This window comes from Lactuca saligna, chromosome 5 (assembly GCF_052625555.1).
Source record: "Lactuca saligna cultivar CGN05327 chromosome 5, ASM5262555v1, whole genome shotgun sequence".
Taxonomy (NCBI): Eukaryota; Viridiplantae; Streptophyta; class Magnoliopsida; order Asterales; family Asteraceae; genus Lactuca; species Lactuca saligna.
Window position 1 is genome coordinate 268,017,200 of NC_136421.1, and position 16,874 is coordinate 268,034,073.

The window sequence follows — 16,874 nt, forward strand, 5'->3', positions numbered from 1 at the left end:
ACATTGGTCAAGCGCAGCTACTAATATTGTCACTTAGGCTCAGCTGCCAGAATTAGGACATTTTCTATGAGGCGCTTCTGCCGGTATTGACCTTTAAACACTACTGTCATGGTCATAAGGCTCCCTATTAGGCGCAGCTGCCGATACTATCCTTCGAGCGCAGCTGCTAGGACGTTTACCGTAGATCTAAATCATCTACGGGTTGTGGCGCAGCTGCTAGTGCTCATATATAGGGTACTAGGTCCACTGCTGCCAATGTATACCTATAGGGCACTAGGTCTGTACTACTCATGTTCCTCTATTTCAGCTTTTATCCATCATCATTCATCTACCCATGTTTTACCCAACATATTTTATAGATATAAAATACTTTATACAGTTTACATCATTTAAAACATGTATAAAAATCTTTCACCAGCATAGACAACAAGTATTCAGACAATATGTACACATAACACGTAATTTATATTAAAATACTTCATATCTATGTGTAAGATGAAAGAGACCATGCACTCACAACACGTAAATTATATAATAAATACTTCATATCTATGTGTAAGATGAAAGGGACCATGCACTCACCTGATTAGGTGGTGATTCCGAACTCAGACAGCACTTCGTTATCTCAAAACAATTTTTCTCGACAAAACCTAGTATCAATACCACTAGGGTTTAGTTTTTAACGTTAACCACGACTAATTAATAGTCTAGATATTATTACTATTATATAAGCGTTAAATAACACTCAATATAACTCATAATAATAGCCCAAATAATTATTTTAAGGTCCTAATAATGTTACTACAATTAAATAAAATCTATATTAAATATAGTATAGGCGTAGCTCACTTACAGCGAGTTTTTATTAAAAACTAGGCTTCGCTGGAGCAGCGTTTCCAAGCCGAAAGCTTTTCTTCTCGGAGCCGTCGGGCGCTCCGGGGCTTTCTTCTCGTGCTAGGGAGGTTCCGTAGACTTGGGAGGGGTTTAGGGAGGCTAGAGAGAAGTTAGAGAGAGAAAGAAAGGCTTATGGTGTGAAGAAAATATGAGGAGTTCACCCTTGTATTTATAGGAGTTTTATAGTAAAGTAGTCTCTAAGCTTCGTCCGTAACTTTTGCATACGAGCTCTGTTTTTGTCTGTCTTTTTACCGTTAAGTTCCTATTAATGAGATCTTCAACTTTCATTTAGACCTCGTTGGCTAATTCTCATTCTATCTCGGATTTACAAAACTGTATCGAATTCAACGCGCTCGAAAAGTAAGGACTAAGCTTCGTCCATAACTTTCGCATACGAGCTCCATTTTTGTCTATCTTTTTACCGTTGAGTTCCTATTGATGAGATCTTCAACTCTCATTTAGACCTCGTTGGCTAATTCTCATTCTATCTCGGATTTACAAAACTGTATCGAATTCGCCGCGCTCGAAAAGTAGCGACTAAGCTTCGTCTATATCTATCTCATACTATCTCCGTTTTCGACGTTCTTTATATCCATGCATAGGTAAAAATAATATCTACAACTTTCATTTTGGCTCCGTCGGCTAATTCTCGACCGATCATAAATTTAACAGTAGGAGACGTTTAGACTGTTAAATGACCGCGAAGAATTCGTAACTCTTTCATACGAACTCCGTTTTTGTCCATCTTTTTACTGTTGAGTTCCTATTAATGAGATCTTTAACTCTCATTTAGTTCGCGTAAGCCAAAAACCGCTCGAACTAAAATTCGAGTTTCGGACTGTACACTACTAAGCTGAAACTTTGAAAAATCATAACTTCCTCATACGAAGTCAGATTTGGGCGTTCTTTTTACGGATTTTCTCATTTTAACATAATCTAAGACTTTGGTTTAGATAACTAAGGCTAAAAAGTCTTCTATCATAAATTCACTTTTTACGCTTCCCGGTGCCGTGTCGGTTTTGCCATAAAACTTCGACGGGCCATAACTTCTTCGTTATAACTCAGATTTCGGCGTTCTTTATATGTACAGAAACCTTGTGACATATAATATAACTTGGTTAAAATTATTTATTCTAAATAATCTTTTGCCTAAATGTCGTTTTCGACCCATATTGCCTCTAAATTGACTAGCCCGGATCTACGGGCGTTACACCAACGTCAGCAATGACTAAACCACACATCATTCAGAAATATATGTCCTTTCGGTGGTGGGAGGAATGACGAAAGCAATGACGTATTGAAGACATTATTGAAGACACGCATCCTTTCATTATGGAAGGAATTGTAATTATTTGTCATTATATTTATTTGTAATTTGTCTTTGTATGATTATTATTGTCGATAGAAAATGTGATATAAAGTAGTGTCTACGATATGAAATAAAGTGTATAACCCTCCATAGTATAGGGGGGCTATAATGTAAATATATATGTTGTATTGCAATCAAACGATTGCAACTCAATTATATAACGACTCTCTTGAACCTATAAATATGGCCTTTGCGCATATGAAATAAACAAGTTAAGTTTGAGTGTTTAAGACTTGAGTTGATCTCAAAGTTCTTCATCTATTGGAATAATTGTTCTATTTCTAAATAGCAGAGCCCTATCCAAACATGCCCAAGATTATCCATATGATCATTCTTATAATTTAAACAATCCATCCCGACGCATCATTTAGGTATAATCAAAATTTAAGACATAACGGAATTAATAGAAAGTTAAGTTTAAGTATTTAAGACTTGAATTGATCTCAAAGTTCTTCCTCTATTGAAATAGTTGTTCTATTTCTGAATAGCAGAGCCCTATGCAAACATACCCAAGATTATCCATATAATCATTCTTATAATTTAAACAATCCATCCCGATCCATCATTGAGGTATAATCCTATCCTAACTTTCTATTAATTCCGTCATGTCTTTAATTTTGAGATTTTTTATTTGTTGTTGTTTAGAATTTATACTATTATCTATCATATGTATTGCTTCAATATTAGATATACAATTGATTATTGATATCTTAGAATCTGTTTTTAATTCTAAAAGAAATTTTTTAGATTGTTTCAATGTTTTACGAAAAAATTTTAGTTGTTTATTAATATTTAAACTTGAAAAACTCATGATCATAATTCTTATAAAAACAATAATTTAACTATGTTTTAGATCAAAGTTACGATAAAAATTTATAGTTTTTTAAAAATGACAATGATAGTAGAGTTTATTATGACTATTATAATTTTTATGATGATTATGACAAATGATATGTATGAATGTAATAACATTTATAATGATGCATCATGAATTATCCTTATGAACGAACGAATGAATACTCATATTTAAAAATGATAATAACGAAACTTAGCTCTGATACCAAAATTAAAGACATGACGAAATTAATAGAAAGTTAGGATAGGATTGTACCTGAATAATGCGTCGAGATGGATTGTTTAAATTATAAGAATGATTATATGGATACTCTTGGGTATGTTTGGATAGGGCTCTGCTATTAAGAAATATAACAACTTTTTCAACAGAGAAAGAACTTTGAGATCAACTCAAGTCTTAGACACTCAAACTTAACTTGTTACTTCGTATGAGCAAATGCCCTATTTATAAGCTCAAGAGAGTCGATTACATATTTGAGTTGCAATCGTTTGATTGCAATACGCCATATATATATTTACATTATAGCCCCCTAAACTATTGAGGGTTATACACTTTATTTCATATCCTAGACACTAGTTTATATCACATTTTCTACACATGTTCTACCGACAATAATAATCATAAAAACACAAATTACAAATAATTATAATGACAAATAATTACAATTCCTTCCACAATGAAGGGACGCGTGTCTTCAATAATATCTTCAATATGTCGAATTATAACTATTTGTCATTATAAATATTTGTAATTTGTCTTTGTATGATTATTATTGTCGATAGAAAATGTGATATAAAATAGTGTCCAGGATATGAAATAAAGTGTATAACCCTCAATAGTTTAGAGGTCTATAATGTAAATATATATGTCGTATTGCAATCAAACGATTGCAACTCAATTATGTAACCGGCTCTCTTGAGCCTATAAATTTGGCTTTTGCTCATACGAAATAAACAAGTTAAGTTTCAGTGTCTAACACTTGAGTTGATCTCAAAGTTATTTCTCTGTTGAAATAGTTGTTCTATTTCTTAATAGCAAAGCCATATCCAAACATACTCAAGATTATCCATATAATCAATCTTATGATTTAAGCAATCAATCCTGACGCATCATTCAGATATAATATCATCCTAACTTTCTATTAATTCCGTCATGTCTTTAATTTTGGTATCAGAGCTAAGTTTCGTTATTATCATTTTTTAATATGAGTATTCATTCATTTGTTCATAGGGATAATTCATGATGCATCATTATAAATGTTATTACATTCATACATATTACTTGTCATACTCATCATAAAAAATAGTAAATATAATAAACTTCATTATTATTTTTAAAAATATAAAATATGTCTCAAGAAATAGAAAATTAAAAAATAATTATTAACAATGAAGAAAATGAATTTGGATATATTTTTGACGCCTTAATTAATAAAAATAATATCAATAAAGATGCTATAAGAAAATCAAATTTTACACTACCCGAAAAAAATAATTTTAGAAATAACACACTAAAAACTAGTTTTTTAGAAAAAATATTATATATTATGGAAAATATATAGGAGAAGAACTAATACCCATAGAATCAACTCAAGGAAATATCATTATACCTATAATAAATAAACAATACATTAGAAATAGATTATCTAATATTAAAGAAATAGATAGAATTAAAATTGGTTATATTCACGTATCAACTATTCAAGTAATTTTAAAAAGTACTTTTAGTGACTTAGATACACCATTAGAATTAGAAATAAGAGATGATCGTATAATTAATAAATAAGAAAGTATTATTGCAAAAGGAAAAGGTAATTTAATTGAAGGAAAAATAAAATTTAACATTAATATTCAACTAGGATTAAGTCTTAAAGATAAAAATCTAAGTAATAGTATTACCGTACGATATAAATGATTAAGACAAAATTTTATGTTAAAAGGTAATCATCCATTTACTATTACATATCAAATAAATTATGCATTAACAAACTGTCATCATAGTATCACGTTTAAAAAAGAAGATAGAATTTATATTGATAAATTATTTACCCATTTATTATCCCTTGAATCACCAAATGTGAATAATAATAGAATTTTTAATGAAATAGATTTTCAATCAATAATAACTACTTCGTTAATAAAAAGAAAGCCAGTTATAGAACCTTCAATTTCAACTATTATAGGTAGATCTTCCATTACGAAATGTCAACCTACAACATCTAATGAAAATAAGGATGCAAAATTAGAAGATATTAAAGAAATGATTAGATCATGAAGTTTAAAAATATGACAGAATCATCTAGTAATCACTTAAAATATTTTAAAACACTTGAAGGTCCATATCAAAATATAAAACTATGCATACCAGATAAAGAAATGATTATAGAAATACTGCAACATTTACCACAATGAACATTATATAATATTGGACTTAGTTCTGAAGAAGATAAACCAATAGGAGATAAATTAAATATAATTAGTGAAAAATTAAATAATATTATAGAAATAAAAAGTTTACTTGTATTAAAACAAATTCCTGAATTCTTACAAAATCTAACTCAACAGAAAATATTACTAGAAAAATACTTAAAAATAAAAATTATTCAAGAAGAACCACTTAATGAAAACCCACCACTTAAAGAAAACCCACTTACAATTAAACGGTCTTTTACATGGTAAAAATTATGAGCAATAAAACTCAAGTATATTGTAATTTCGATAATAAATATAAAGTTAATTTACTTAAAAAAGTATGGAAAGATTTAGAAAATTCCACAAAACATTTAAAAAAAAAAGAATCTGAAATACACGAATTAATTTCTAAAAAGAAAAATTATACTGCATATCAATTAATTAAAATTGGAAGATTAAAAACTTAAATTAATCATTTTAAAATAGTAATAAAAAATATTAACAACTCAATTAATTTTCTATCAAATGCTTTAATAATTCGCTAAAATGAATTCAAAAGTACAAATCAATTCTTCAAAAGATAACATACTTTGGATTAATACAATAAAAAATCATTAGAAAATAAATTCTAATATCTCTGATACTATTCAACATTTAGAAGATACTTTATCATAGGAAGAAAACTATTTATTAAGATTACAATCAAAAAATGAAGAATGGTAATTAATTATAAAAAAAAATAAGGCTACTATAGGAGACTCATACAAATTACGAAAAAATATATTATAGAAAAAATAAAAGAAAATACATATTTTAGTACATTTGATGCAAAGTCCGGATATTGGCAATTACACTTACATGAAAATACGAAACCACTAACTGCTTTTTCATGTCCTCCTCAGAAACACTATGAATGGAATGTCCTTCCATTTGGTTAAAAGCAGGCACCAACAATATATCAATGATTCATGGATGAAACCTTAAACGTTTTAGATCATATTTGTCTTGCTTACATTGATGATATAACTGTTTTTACAAAAGGAAATGAACAAACACATATCGATGCAGTTATTAAAGTTTTACAAAGAATCGAAGAAAAAGGTTTAGTTTTATCAAAAAAGAAATCAAAACTTTTTAAAACTACAGTTGAATATATTGGTTTAAAAATTGGTGAAAATGGTCAACTATCTTTAACAGACAACATACGAAAAAAATTAAATATGTTTCTTGATAAACTTGAAAATAGAAAATAAATACAACGATTTCTTGGTTGTTTAAATTATATTGCAGAACAAGGATTTTTGAAAAACATAGCAAAAGAAAAAAAAAAGTTTTACAAAAGAAAGTATCAGAAAAAATACCTTGGTCTTGGACCAATACAAATACTATTTTGGTACAAAGTATAAAACAAAAAGTTCAAGTTCTCCCCACTTTATATAATGCAAAAATTAACGATTTTCTAATTGTGGAGACAGATGCATCATAAGACACTTGAACATGGAAAAGTATTATTAGGATTAGATAGTGAGGGAAACCTCATATCTAACTCATCAAAAGTATACAATGATAAAACATACATTGGTATGAAAATACCATCCGAAGTAAACAATAATAAAATATACATTGATATGAAGATATCACCAAAAGCATACACTGATACGGATGTATCATCTGAAGTATTAAAAACAGATAAATATGAGCAAAAACTATGCAAGTATATATCTGGAACATTTTTCCAAACAGAGCAAAATTATAGCACACATGAACGAGAAACACTAGCATGTCTCAGAACATTGAAAAAAAAATGGAAAGTCGAGCTACTTCAAACCAAATTCGAATTACGCATAGATTCTAAGTAGTAAGTATCTACTTGGCTTTTAACGATATAAAATACAAGAAGATTATTGTTGAGGACGATTGATTTGTTGGCAATTACAATTACATCAATTCCATCCATACTTCAAGTATATTAAAAGCGCCAACAATTATATAGCAGACACACTAACAAGAGAATGGAAGCCATCATAGCGCAACAACTAAAAACATCCTTACGCAAATATGGAAGAAAGACCGTTCATGGAAGACTAACGACAACAATGACTAAAGCACACATCATTCAGAAATACATGTCCTTTCGGTGGCGGGAGGAATGACGAAAGTAATGACGTATTGAAGACATTATTGAAGACACGTGTCCTTTCATTGTGGAAGGAATTGTAATTATTTGTCATTATAATTATTTGTAATTTGTTTTTTTATGATTATTATTGTCTGTAGAAAATGTGATATAAAGTAGTGTCTAGTATATGAAATAAAGTGTATAACCCTCAATAGTCTAGGGGCTATAACGTAAATATATATGTCATATTGCAATCAAACGATTGCAACTCAATTATGTAACTGGCTCTCTTGAGCCTATAAATAAGGCTTTTGCCCATATGAAATAACAAGTTAAGTTTGAGTGTCTAAAACTTGAGTTAATCTCAAAGTTTTTTCTCTATTGAAATAGTTGTTCTATTTCTGTATACCAGAGTCTTATCCAAACATACCCAAGATTATCCATATAATCATTATTCTTATAATTTAAACAATCCATCCCGACGCATCATTCATGTATAATCTCATCCTTACTTTATATTAATTCCATCATGTCTTTAATTTTGGTATGATTATTATTGTCCAAGTATCCTAGACAGTACTTCCCTAATTTATTACAATTCAAGTCTAAATATTACAATAAATATCCCAATTTCTAGAAATTATGTCATTTAGCTCCTTATGCATTAATTTATTTATTGAATAAAAGGGATGTTAGATTGTCGGTCCATATCTCTTCTTTTAAGTGGACAACATTCAAAACTATTCTATTTTAACTAAAGATGGTATAGTCTTAGCTTCTCAAAATGTGTTGATATTTTAAAATTTACTTACAACTTTCACAATGCAATTTTTAATGTGATAGTTGAATGATATCTCATGTCTAGTTTATATTCGGTGGATTAAATTTTATTATTTTGAAATGTTATGTAACATCCGAAAAATACAACCAATTTAAATTTTTCAAAACAACCCAATTTTCATTAAAATCTTTACAAAAAGGTTTTCAATACAAATCATTTAGAGTATTCCCAGAATCACATTGCTACAAAATCATGAGGAGCGGTACGATCGCGCCTTCGCCTTGCCACGGTCTCCTGAAGAACCTGAAAAACATTAAACCACAACTGTAAGCCCGAAAGTTTAGTGAGATACCCCCAAAATACCAACCACGTATACGCCCTTCCAGGCTGCGACCTTCCGGTCCAAAACATATTGCCTTCCGGCCCATAACATATAAAACATACATAACATAACAGAACATAGAACAGCCATGCATATCGGGTCTACTGTGTGACTGGTCCGCCGTATCGGGCCTTCAGTCCATCGGATCCATCCTCCAGGTCTAGTCATGTCCTTCGAGTCTACAGTGGGGTTGGTCCGCCCGCATCGGGCCTTCAACCCACCTGGTCCACTCTCTGAGTCTACAGTGTGACTGGTTCGCCTGCATCGGGCCTTCAGTCGGCCTGGTCCACTCTCTGAGCCTCGGCACATCTGGTCCGCCCTCGTGGGGCCTACAGCCTATCCGGACCGCTCGCTGGGCCTTCGGAATAACCGGTCCGCCCTGGGTATCTTGGCCTACAGCACAAAGCAGGACCCGACTCAAACCATCTCTAGTCCAAACAACCATGTGCACAAAACATACAATCATATAACAATCATAGCCAACAAACCGAACAAACAGATCACATAGCATATCATTACCCTACCCAGGTTACCGACCTAACCGGTCACTAGCATGGCATCACTTTATATATATCGGGAAACTGACCTTAACAAGGTCTCCTAGCATGTACCATCCTAGCTACCGGGATGCAGACACATCAAACAATAACATAATAACCATATCCGAATTTCAATCCAATAAAGGGCCGGCCTTGGTGCCTTAGACCCTGTTGATATAGTGAGGATAACTCACCTCGAAACTACCGGCTGAAAGGATAAGATCCCGCTGCTCCGAACTCTGACACGAACTCCTCCACTGAACATCAAAACATACAACTCAATAAATACCCTTAATTACCAAAATACCCCTGGAAGACAACTGGTCAACCTTGGACAAGTCAAAGTTAACCCCTGACTGACCCTACTCGCCGAGTCAACCCAATGACTCGCCGAGTCTTTATGCTCAGAACTTCCCTCAATCAACGACCCAACTCGCCGAGTCACCCCAAGACTCGTCGAGTCCAACAACTCTGAGTCCACTAGCACCCAACTCACCGAGTCATCCCTTGACTCACCGATTCTCGACTCAACCAGGAAATATTGGGACTCTTCGACAAGACTCGCCGAGTCCAAGGCTATCTTCAACCTACTCGCTGAGTTATTCTTCCAACTCGTCGAGTTCCAGGCCATCTTCAAGCAACTCGTCGAGTCCACCCATGTGACTCGTCGAGTACCACCGGTTTGAATCCATACAGAAGCATCTCAGGCCATGCAATTGATCCAAAACATAGATCCAACCTCCTACAATCCATCCATAACGTAAAGTGGCAAACTTTACGTGAATCTAAAGAGATCTAGGCCTTATTCACCTTAGAACCAAGGTTTGGGACATGATAGCTCCATTAACAACACAAGAACATGGGCTTTAATGCTCTTAAGATCTTCTCCACTCCAGATCTGAGGTAGCAACCTCATATCCATCCTCCAAACATCAAGATGCCACACAACTAAGCTCCCCACACAACCCCAAAATGAGAAACTAGGAGAACACAGCCCAAGAACGAAAGTATTACCTCCAAAGGATGCCTCAACATCAATGAAACTCGAATCCAAGCAAAGCCCTTTGATCCAAGCCACTTCTCCTTCAAGATTTCTTCAACCAACACCTCTCCAAGCTCTAATTTGCTCAACAATGGGGCTCTCTACGAATTTAGGGTTTCTGAGACTTAAGGGGGGGGGGGGGGATAAAGGAGGCTGTGGAGGGGCATAATGATCTTTATATAGGGCTCAACCCCGAAATTTAGGGTTTTCTCCACACAGCACCTACTCGCCGAGTCCATCTTTGGACTCGCCGAGTAGGCCACTTGACACGCGACCATAGTCGCGACCTGACTCGCCGAGTCTATTCATGGACTCGTCGAGTCACCCTCCGAAACTTACACTTTTAGCACTTCAACTCTACTCTTGCGATTCCGGGATGTTACATGTTATGCTGATATTACGGATTATAATAGTCATTAAACTCTTTAACAAGAAAAAGTAAAATTCTAAATTATTATTATTATTATGTGTGTATATATATATATATATATATATATATATATATATATATATATATACATATATATATATATATATATATATATATATATATATATATATAATTTTGTAAGATCGTGAGACCAAAAAAATATATATATTATTTTCAGAACTTGAATTAACTAAAAAAAAATAATAAAAAAAATCTTTTTTTTTTTGAAAAATACGTGAAATATTCTAAATAGAATATTACAGTGACATATTCTAAAATATAATTTTAAAATGCAAAATAAATGGAAAAATCTAAAAATTCTTTTTTTAAATATTATTTTCGGAACTTGAATTAACTAAAAAAAATAAATAAATAAAAAATTCTTTTTTTTTTGAAAAATACGTGAAATATCCTAAATAGAATATTACACTGTACATACTCTAAAAATAATTTTAAAATGCAAAATAAATGGAAAAATCAAAAAATTCTTTTTTTTAAATATTATTTTCGGAACTTGAATTAACTAAAAAAAATTAAAAAAAAAAATTAAAAATTAGGCCGTCTCACATGAACCTAACCCTATATATATATATATATATATATATATATATATATATATATATATATATATATATATATATATATATATATATATATATATATATATATATATATATATAGGGTTAGGTTCATGTGAGACGGCCTAATTTTGTGAGACCGTGAGACACATTTTTTTAATTTTTTTTTATTTTTTTAATTTTTTTTTAGTAAATTCAAGTTCCGAAAATAATATTTAAAAAAAGAATTTTTTGATTTTTCCATTTATTTTGCATTTTAAAATTATTTTTAGAATAAGTACAGTGTAATATTCTATTTAAAATATTTCACGTATTTTTCAAAAAAAAAAAAGATTTTTTTTTATTTTTTTTAGTTATTTCAAATTCCGAAAATAATATTTAAAAAAGGAATTTTTAGATTTTTCCATTTATTTTGTATTTTAAAATTATTTTTTAGAATATGTCAGTGTAATATTGTATTTAGAATATTTCACGTATTTTAAAAAAAAAATACGGGATTTTTTTATTTTTTTTAGTTAATTCAAATTCCGGAAATAAGATTTAAAAAAAGAATTTTTAGATTTTTTAATTTATTTTGCATTTTAAAATTATTTTTAGATTTGGTCTCACGGTCTCACAAAATTAGAATGGTCTCAAATAAACTTGAACCTATATATATATATATATATATATATATATATATATATATATATATATATATATATATATATATATATATATATATATATATATATATATATATATATATATATATATAATATGTCCGTTTGTTAAATTATAATATAAGAATCTATTAAATTCAAATGAGTTTAATACATTGTTTTGAGATTAAAAATTTTAAATTTTAGATACCATAATGCGTAGCATTTCAAATTAAATAACATTAGTAGAGACAGATACCATCACAAGTTTGGAAAATCCAAGTAGGACCGTTTGGTTATACTACCTAAATTTTTGTTCTTTAGAATCTTGGGAGGATCTAGTAATATCATCAAATAGTTTTCTATAATTAATTAGTATCTAAAGTAGATGTGTAAGTAAACCGAAGACAACTCGGTAAAAGTTTGATTTGAGATCGAAATAAATGAACCGGATCCGAGTTCCACTTGCAAAGGATGCTCAAGGCCAGGAGCCCCCCCCCCCCCCCCCCCCCCCCCCCTTTCCTTTTTATTTTTTAATTTTTATTATTATTATTATAATTATAACCGATTATAAATCAATAAGTTTAATACACATTAGTCCCAAAAATAAAAAGAATGGGTTGTTGCCCTGTGCTCGTTCGCTTGAGATTTTGAATCAATAAGTTTAATACACATTCATTTGACGCCTGCGATGGTCATCAAGCTAAAATTATATTTTCAATTTCCTTGTTCAATGTTCCCAGCCCCATAGATTTAGTTCATGATACAAAAAAAAAGGTTTTACTACAAAATATTTTGTTCAATTAGTGGCCTCGTTAACCAAAACAAGCTTAAACGAGTCTCTCTCTCTCTCTCTCTATATATATATATATATAGACACACACGTTTATTTAGACTGGTTTAGACTTGCAAGTCCACTAAATTGTTCACGAACCGAGCTCGAGCTCGCGATTCCTCAAAATTAAACGAGCCAAGCTCAAGCTTGATTAGGCTCGGGTTCGAGTTTGGCTCGTTTACACCCCTATCTAAAAAGCTACAAACACATCTTTTAACCTAAATTATACTTCCCTAAAAATAAAACCATGTTATTATTTGTAAAGATGAAAATATTAGATAAGTAAACGAAATAGACAATTATATTATGCTTCAAATAAGAGAACTTTAAATTACAGAGATCAGTTCCATATAAATTAACTAGAATACGGGAGACCTCACCAAAAATCTTCTTCATCTTAATATTTAATCCGCTGCTTCGGATGTTGCAAAGAAATCGTCCCGTGAATATGAGACCAAGTAATGCTGGAGTAGGTGATTAATTAATAATTAGACATTGCTGATGTTCTCTTCATCGTTGACTTAATATTTTAGAACCCCCCCTTTCCCCACCCCCGGCACCACACACACACACCAACCCACCCATCACCCTACGCACCCTTCCCTATATATAGACATTGCATACGCCCTTCATCTACCACAACATAATCTTCTTTCTCTCGAACATCTTCTACTTGGTGAAATTGTCATAATCATGGCTTCATCAACTTTTTCTTCTTTGTTTAAGCTTTCAACCTTCATTTTATGTTTATGGGTTCTGTTTGGGACTACTTCAGGTCAACTATCAGCAAATTTCTATGCTAGAACATGTCCTAATTTTCGTTCGGTTATAACAAGAGCCGTGAATTCAGCTGTTGCAAGTGAAGCTCGCATGGGAGCTTCGTTGCTTCGCCTCCATTTCCATGATTGCTTTGTTAATGCAAGTATCCTACTTCCTAATGCATCTCTTGGCCTTGTCCACACATAATTAGCTTTGCTTAATTACAGTCAAGTTGGTAGCTGTCTTTCTCAAGTTATATGATTTTATCTTTCACTATTTAATGCATATATAACAAAACTAACATGTGTAGGATTTCTTGATTTCAAATAAGAGAATCACTAATGCATTCAACTCTATAAGGCCTAATGCATTGCAAAATCAACCTTCCGTTTTCATATAACTTTGTGCATGATTTAATCCTACAAATCCATTAAACCTATATATGAAGTTCAATGGAACGTATATATCATTTTTTTACTAGCTAATCATTTTTCCATTCAACCGTACATTGTGCATTGAATTTTAAATCCAATCGATCGTATGCCAACTCGGTGTGTTTACCCCACCGAATCTTGGAGTCTGATAACTCCATTCAACCATACATCGTGAATGATCTACGATTCTATATCCTTATGATATTTAGAAATAAATAAAAACAAAGCGTTTGATTTGAAAAGAAGACATTATCTATTTGAAATAGATCATCCATCATGCAGGGATTATATGTTTGTATATTGTGTGTGTGAAATGTTGACCAACAACTTATTCTCGTTGTTGTGTTCTTTTCTAGTTGCTTAAATCCCTTGGCCACAATTGACTTGATACGTTTGTTTAATTTGAGTTCCATTCATAGTGGCTTCTCACACGGTGTTTCCTTGTTGACTTCAAAATGTATACTTTAATAGTTGACCTTCACATCAATACTCTTTCTGATTATACAGATGCTTATGAACAGAAAATGCCAAAAGTATTCTTCATTCTTTATGTAGCCAACAAAAACGACAAAAAGTCGTTTGTTTTATTGTCTTAATAAATAAGTTTTATCATTAGTTGAAGAAAACAAATATTCTTCCGTTAATTAACATGCTTTGAAATATATAGGGATGTGATGCATCTGTGTTATTGGACGACACTGCAAACTTCACCGGAGAAAAGAATGCGGGTCCAAATAGCAATTCCATCAGAGGATTCAATGTCATTGATACCATTAAAACGCAATTAGAGCGCCAGTGTCCAGGTGTTGTTTCTTGCGCAGATATACTATCTGCTGCTGCTCGAGATTCCGTTGTGGCTGTAAGTAGAAAATTAAAGTTCAGCGTAAATAAGTTCTTTCTCTACAACCTCCGGTTACTCTAGAGGTTATCAGTTTGATTAAGTCATCAACTTAAGAACAGTGATTTTGTCTTATTTCAGCTTGGTGGACCAGGTTGGAGCACTGTATTTGGAAGAAGGGACTCCACAACTGCAAGCCAAAGTGCCGCAAATTCTAACCTCCCTTCACCAGCTTCAAGTCTTAGTAGTCTCATCTCATCCTTTTCAAACAAAGGATTTACTGCTAACGAAATGGTAGCTCTCTCTGGTGAGTTACTTTGATTGATTGGGCAACATATCCTCTGCGATAACAACTTTAAAGTTCATTAATTAATTATCTTGTGTGGCTTACTTAATTAATACATCATCAAGGGTATCTTAAACGAAGGATACAATAAGTTACACCTTCTAAATTTACTCAGATTTGAGATGACTTCTCATTCTTCTAAATTTCAATACATGCATGGCTCCTCACAAATATATATATATATATATATATATATATATATATATATATATATATATATATATATATATATATATATATATATATATATATATATATATATATATATATATATTTATGTGTCGTGTAGGAGCTCATACAATTGGTCAAGCAAGGTGCTCCGTATTCCGTAGTCGTCTTTACAACGAGAATAACATAAACTCATCATTTGCGACATCCTTGAGAGCAAACTGTCCTTCCAGTGGTGGTGACAATAATCTTTCACCACTAGATTCTACAGCTACATCTTTCGATAATAGATACTATAATGATCTGATTAGCCAGAGGGGATTGCTGCATTCAGATCAAGAACTGTCTAACGGGGGTTCAGCTGATGCACAAGTGAGGACCTATGGATCGAATCCTTCTGTTTTCTTTCGTGACTTTGCAGCTGCTATGGTGAAGATGAGCAATCTTAGCCCTCTAACCGGCTCCAGTGGTCAAGTTAGGACCAACTGCAGAAGAACCAATTAATAATCTCTTTTATTGCACAGCAGGAGAACATTCATCAACGAGTGTTGTAACACCATCGATCTTACATTTCTTTTTCCTATCCCCTCGCAGGCTTGCTTCTTTAAATAGATTTATAAACCTTAAAAAAAAAAAAACATCTATCGAACTGTACTTGTAAGAAACTGAGATATTATAGATTCATTAATAAATAATGCATGTGTTATTCTCTAAAATGTTGTCTCGTTGATGTTTTCTCCTAGATATTCCGTATAAAACTTGAGGTTGCAATTCTTAAAGTTAGGAGCTAGCTCACTTGGTATAAAGACTTTGCCTCTTAAATTTGAGGTCTCCAGTTCTATGTCAAGCGTTGACAATTTCCTGATACTCGTGTACGCTAACACTAACCCACCGTACGCTACAAAGAAAATAAATAAATCAAAAATCAAAAGTCAATATCAAAAAATATTCTGAATTGTCTTTGGCATGTAGTTCAAAAATTTTAAAATTAACAAAATAAAAACAAAAATAATAATAATTCAAATAAAAAGAATTAAAAAATTATGTAATTGAAGAAACATCAAAAAATAATAAATAACAAAAAAGTTTAAAAAAAACATAAACATAAATATATATATATATATATATATATATATATATATATATATATATATAATATATACAAAGCCTGACTCCATTATTATAATATATGGATGCCCGCAACATGGTATCTTTTCTTAGTTCTAAATAACAAATCTACAAAATAAAACCACTACAAGAAAATTCCCTTTTAATGACCAATTATTAGTAACCACTTAAAATCCGGTCACTAATATCATCATTTAGTGACCATTTATTAAGTCGTCACTGAATTATGGTAATGCTACAAGTTTAGTGATTGATTGTTTGATGGTCGTCACTCTCCGTTCATTAACTCTAGAAAAAAAGATCATATTTTAATATCATAATTAG

The 16,874-nt window shown here is 31.5% G+C and overlaps 1 protein-coding gene across 1 annotated transcript; it reads left to right on the forward strand.

The window, feature by feature from the left end:
* The first annotated feature begins 13,529 nt into the window (after positions 1–13,529).
* LOC145047742 (cationic peroxidase 1-like) lies at positions 13,530–16,119 on the forward strand. Its single transcript, XM_078996073.1, has 4 exons — positions 13,530–13,795; positions 14,738–14,929; positions 15,050–15,215; positions 15,544–16,119. Exons 1-4 carry the CDS (start codon positions 13,571–13,573, stop codon positions 15,924–15,926), a joined length of 966 nt encoding a protein of 321 aa, XP_078852199.1. The 5' UTR covers positions 13,530–13,570; the 3' UTR covers positions 15,927–16,119.
* Positions 16,120–16,874: the final 755 nt, after the last annotated feature.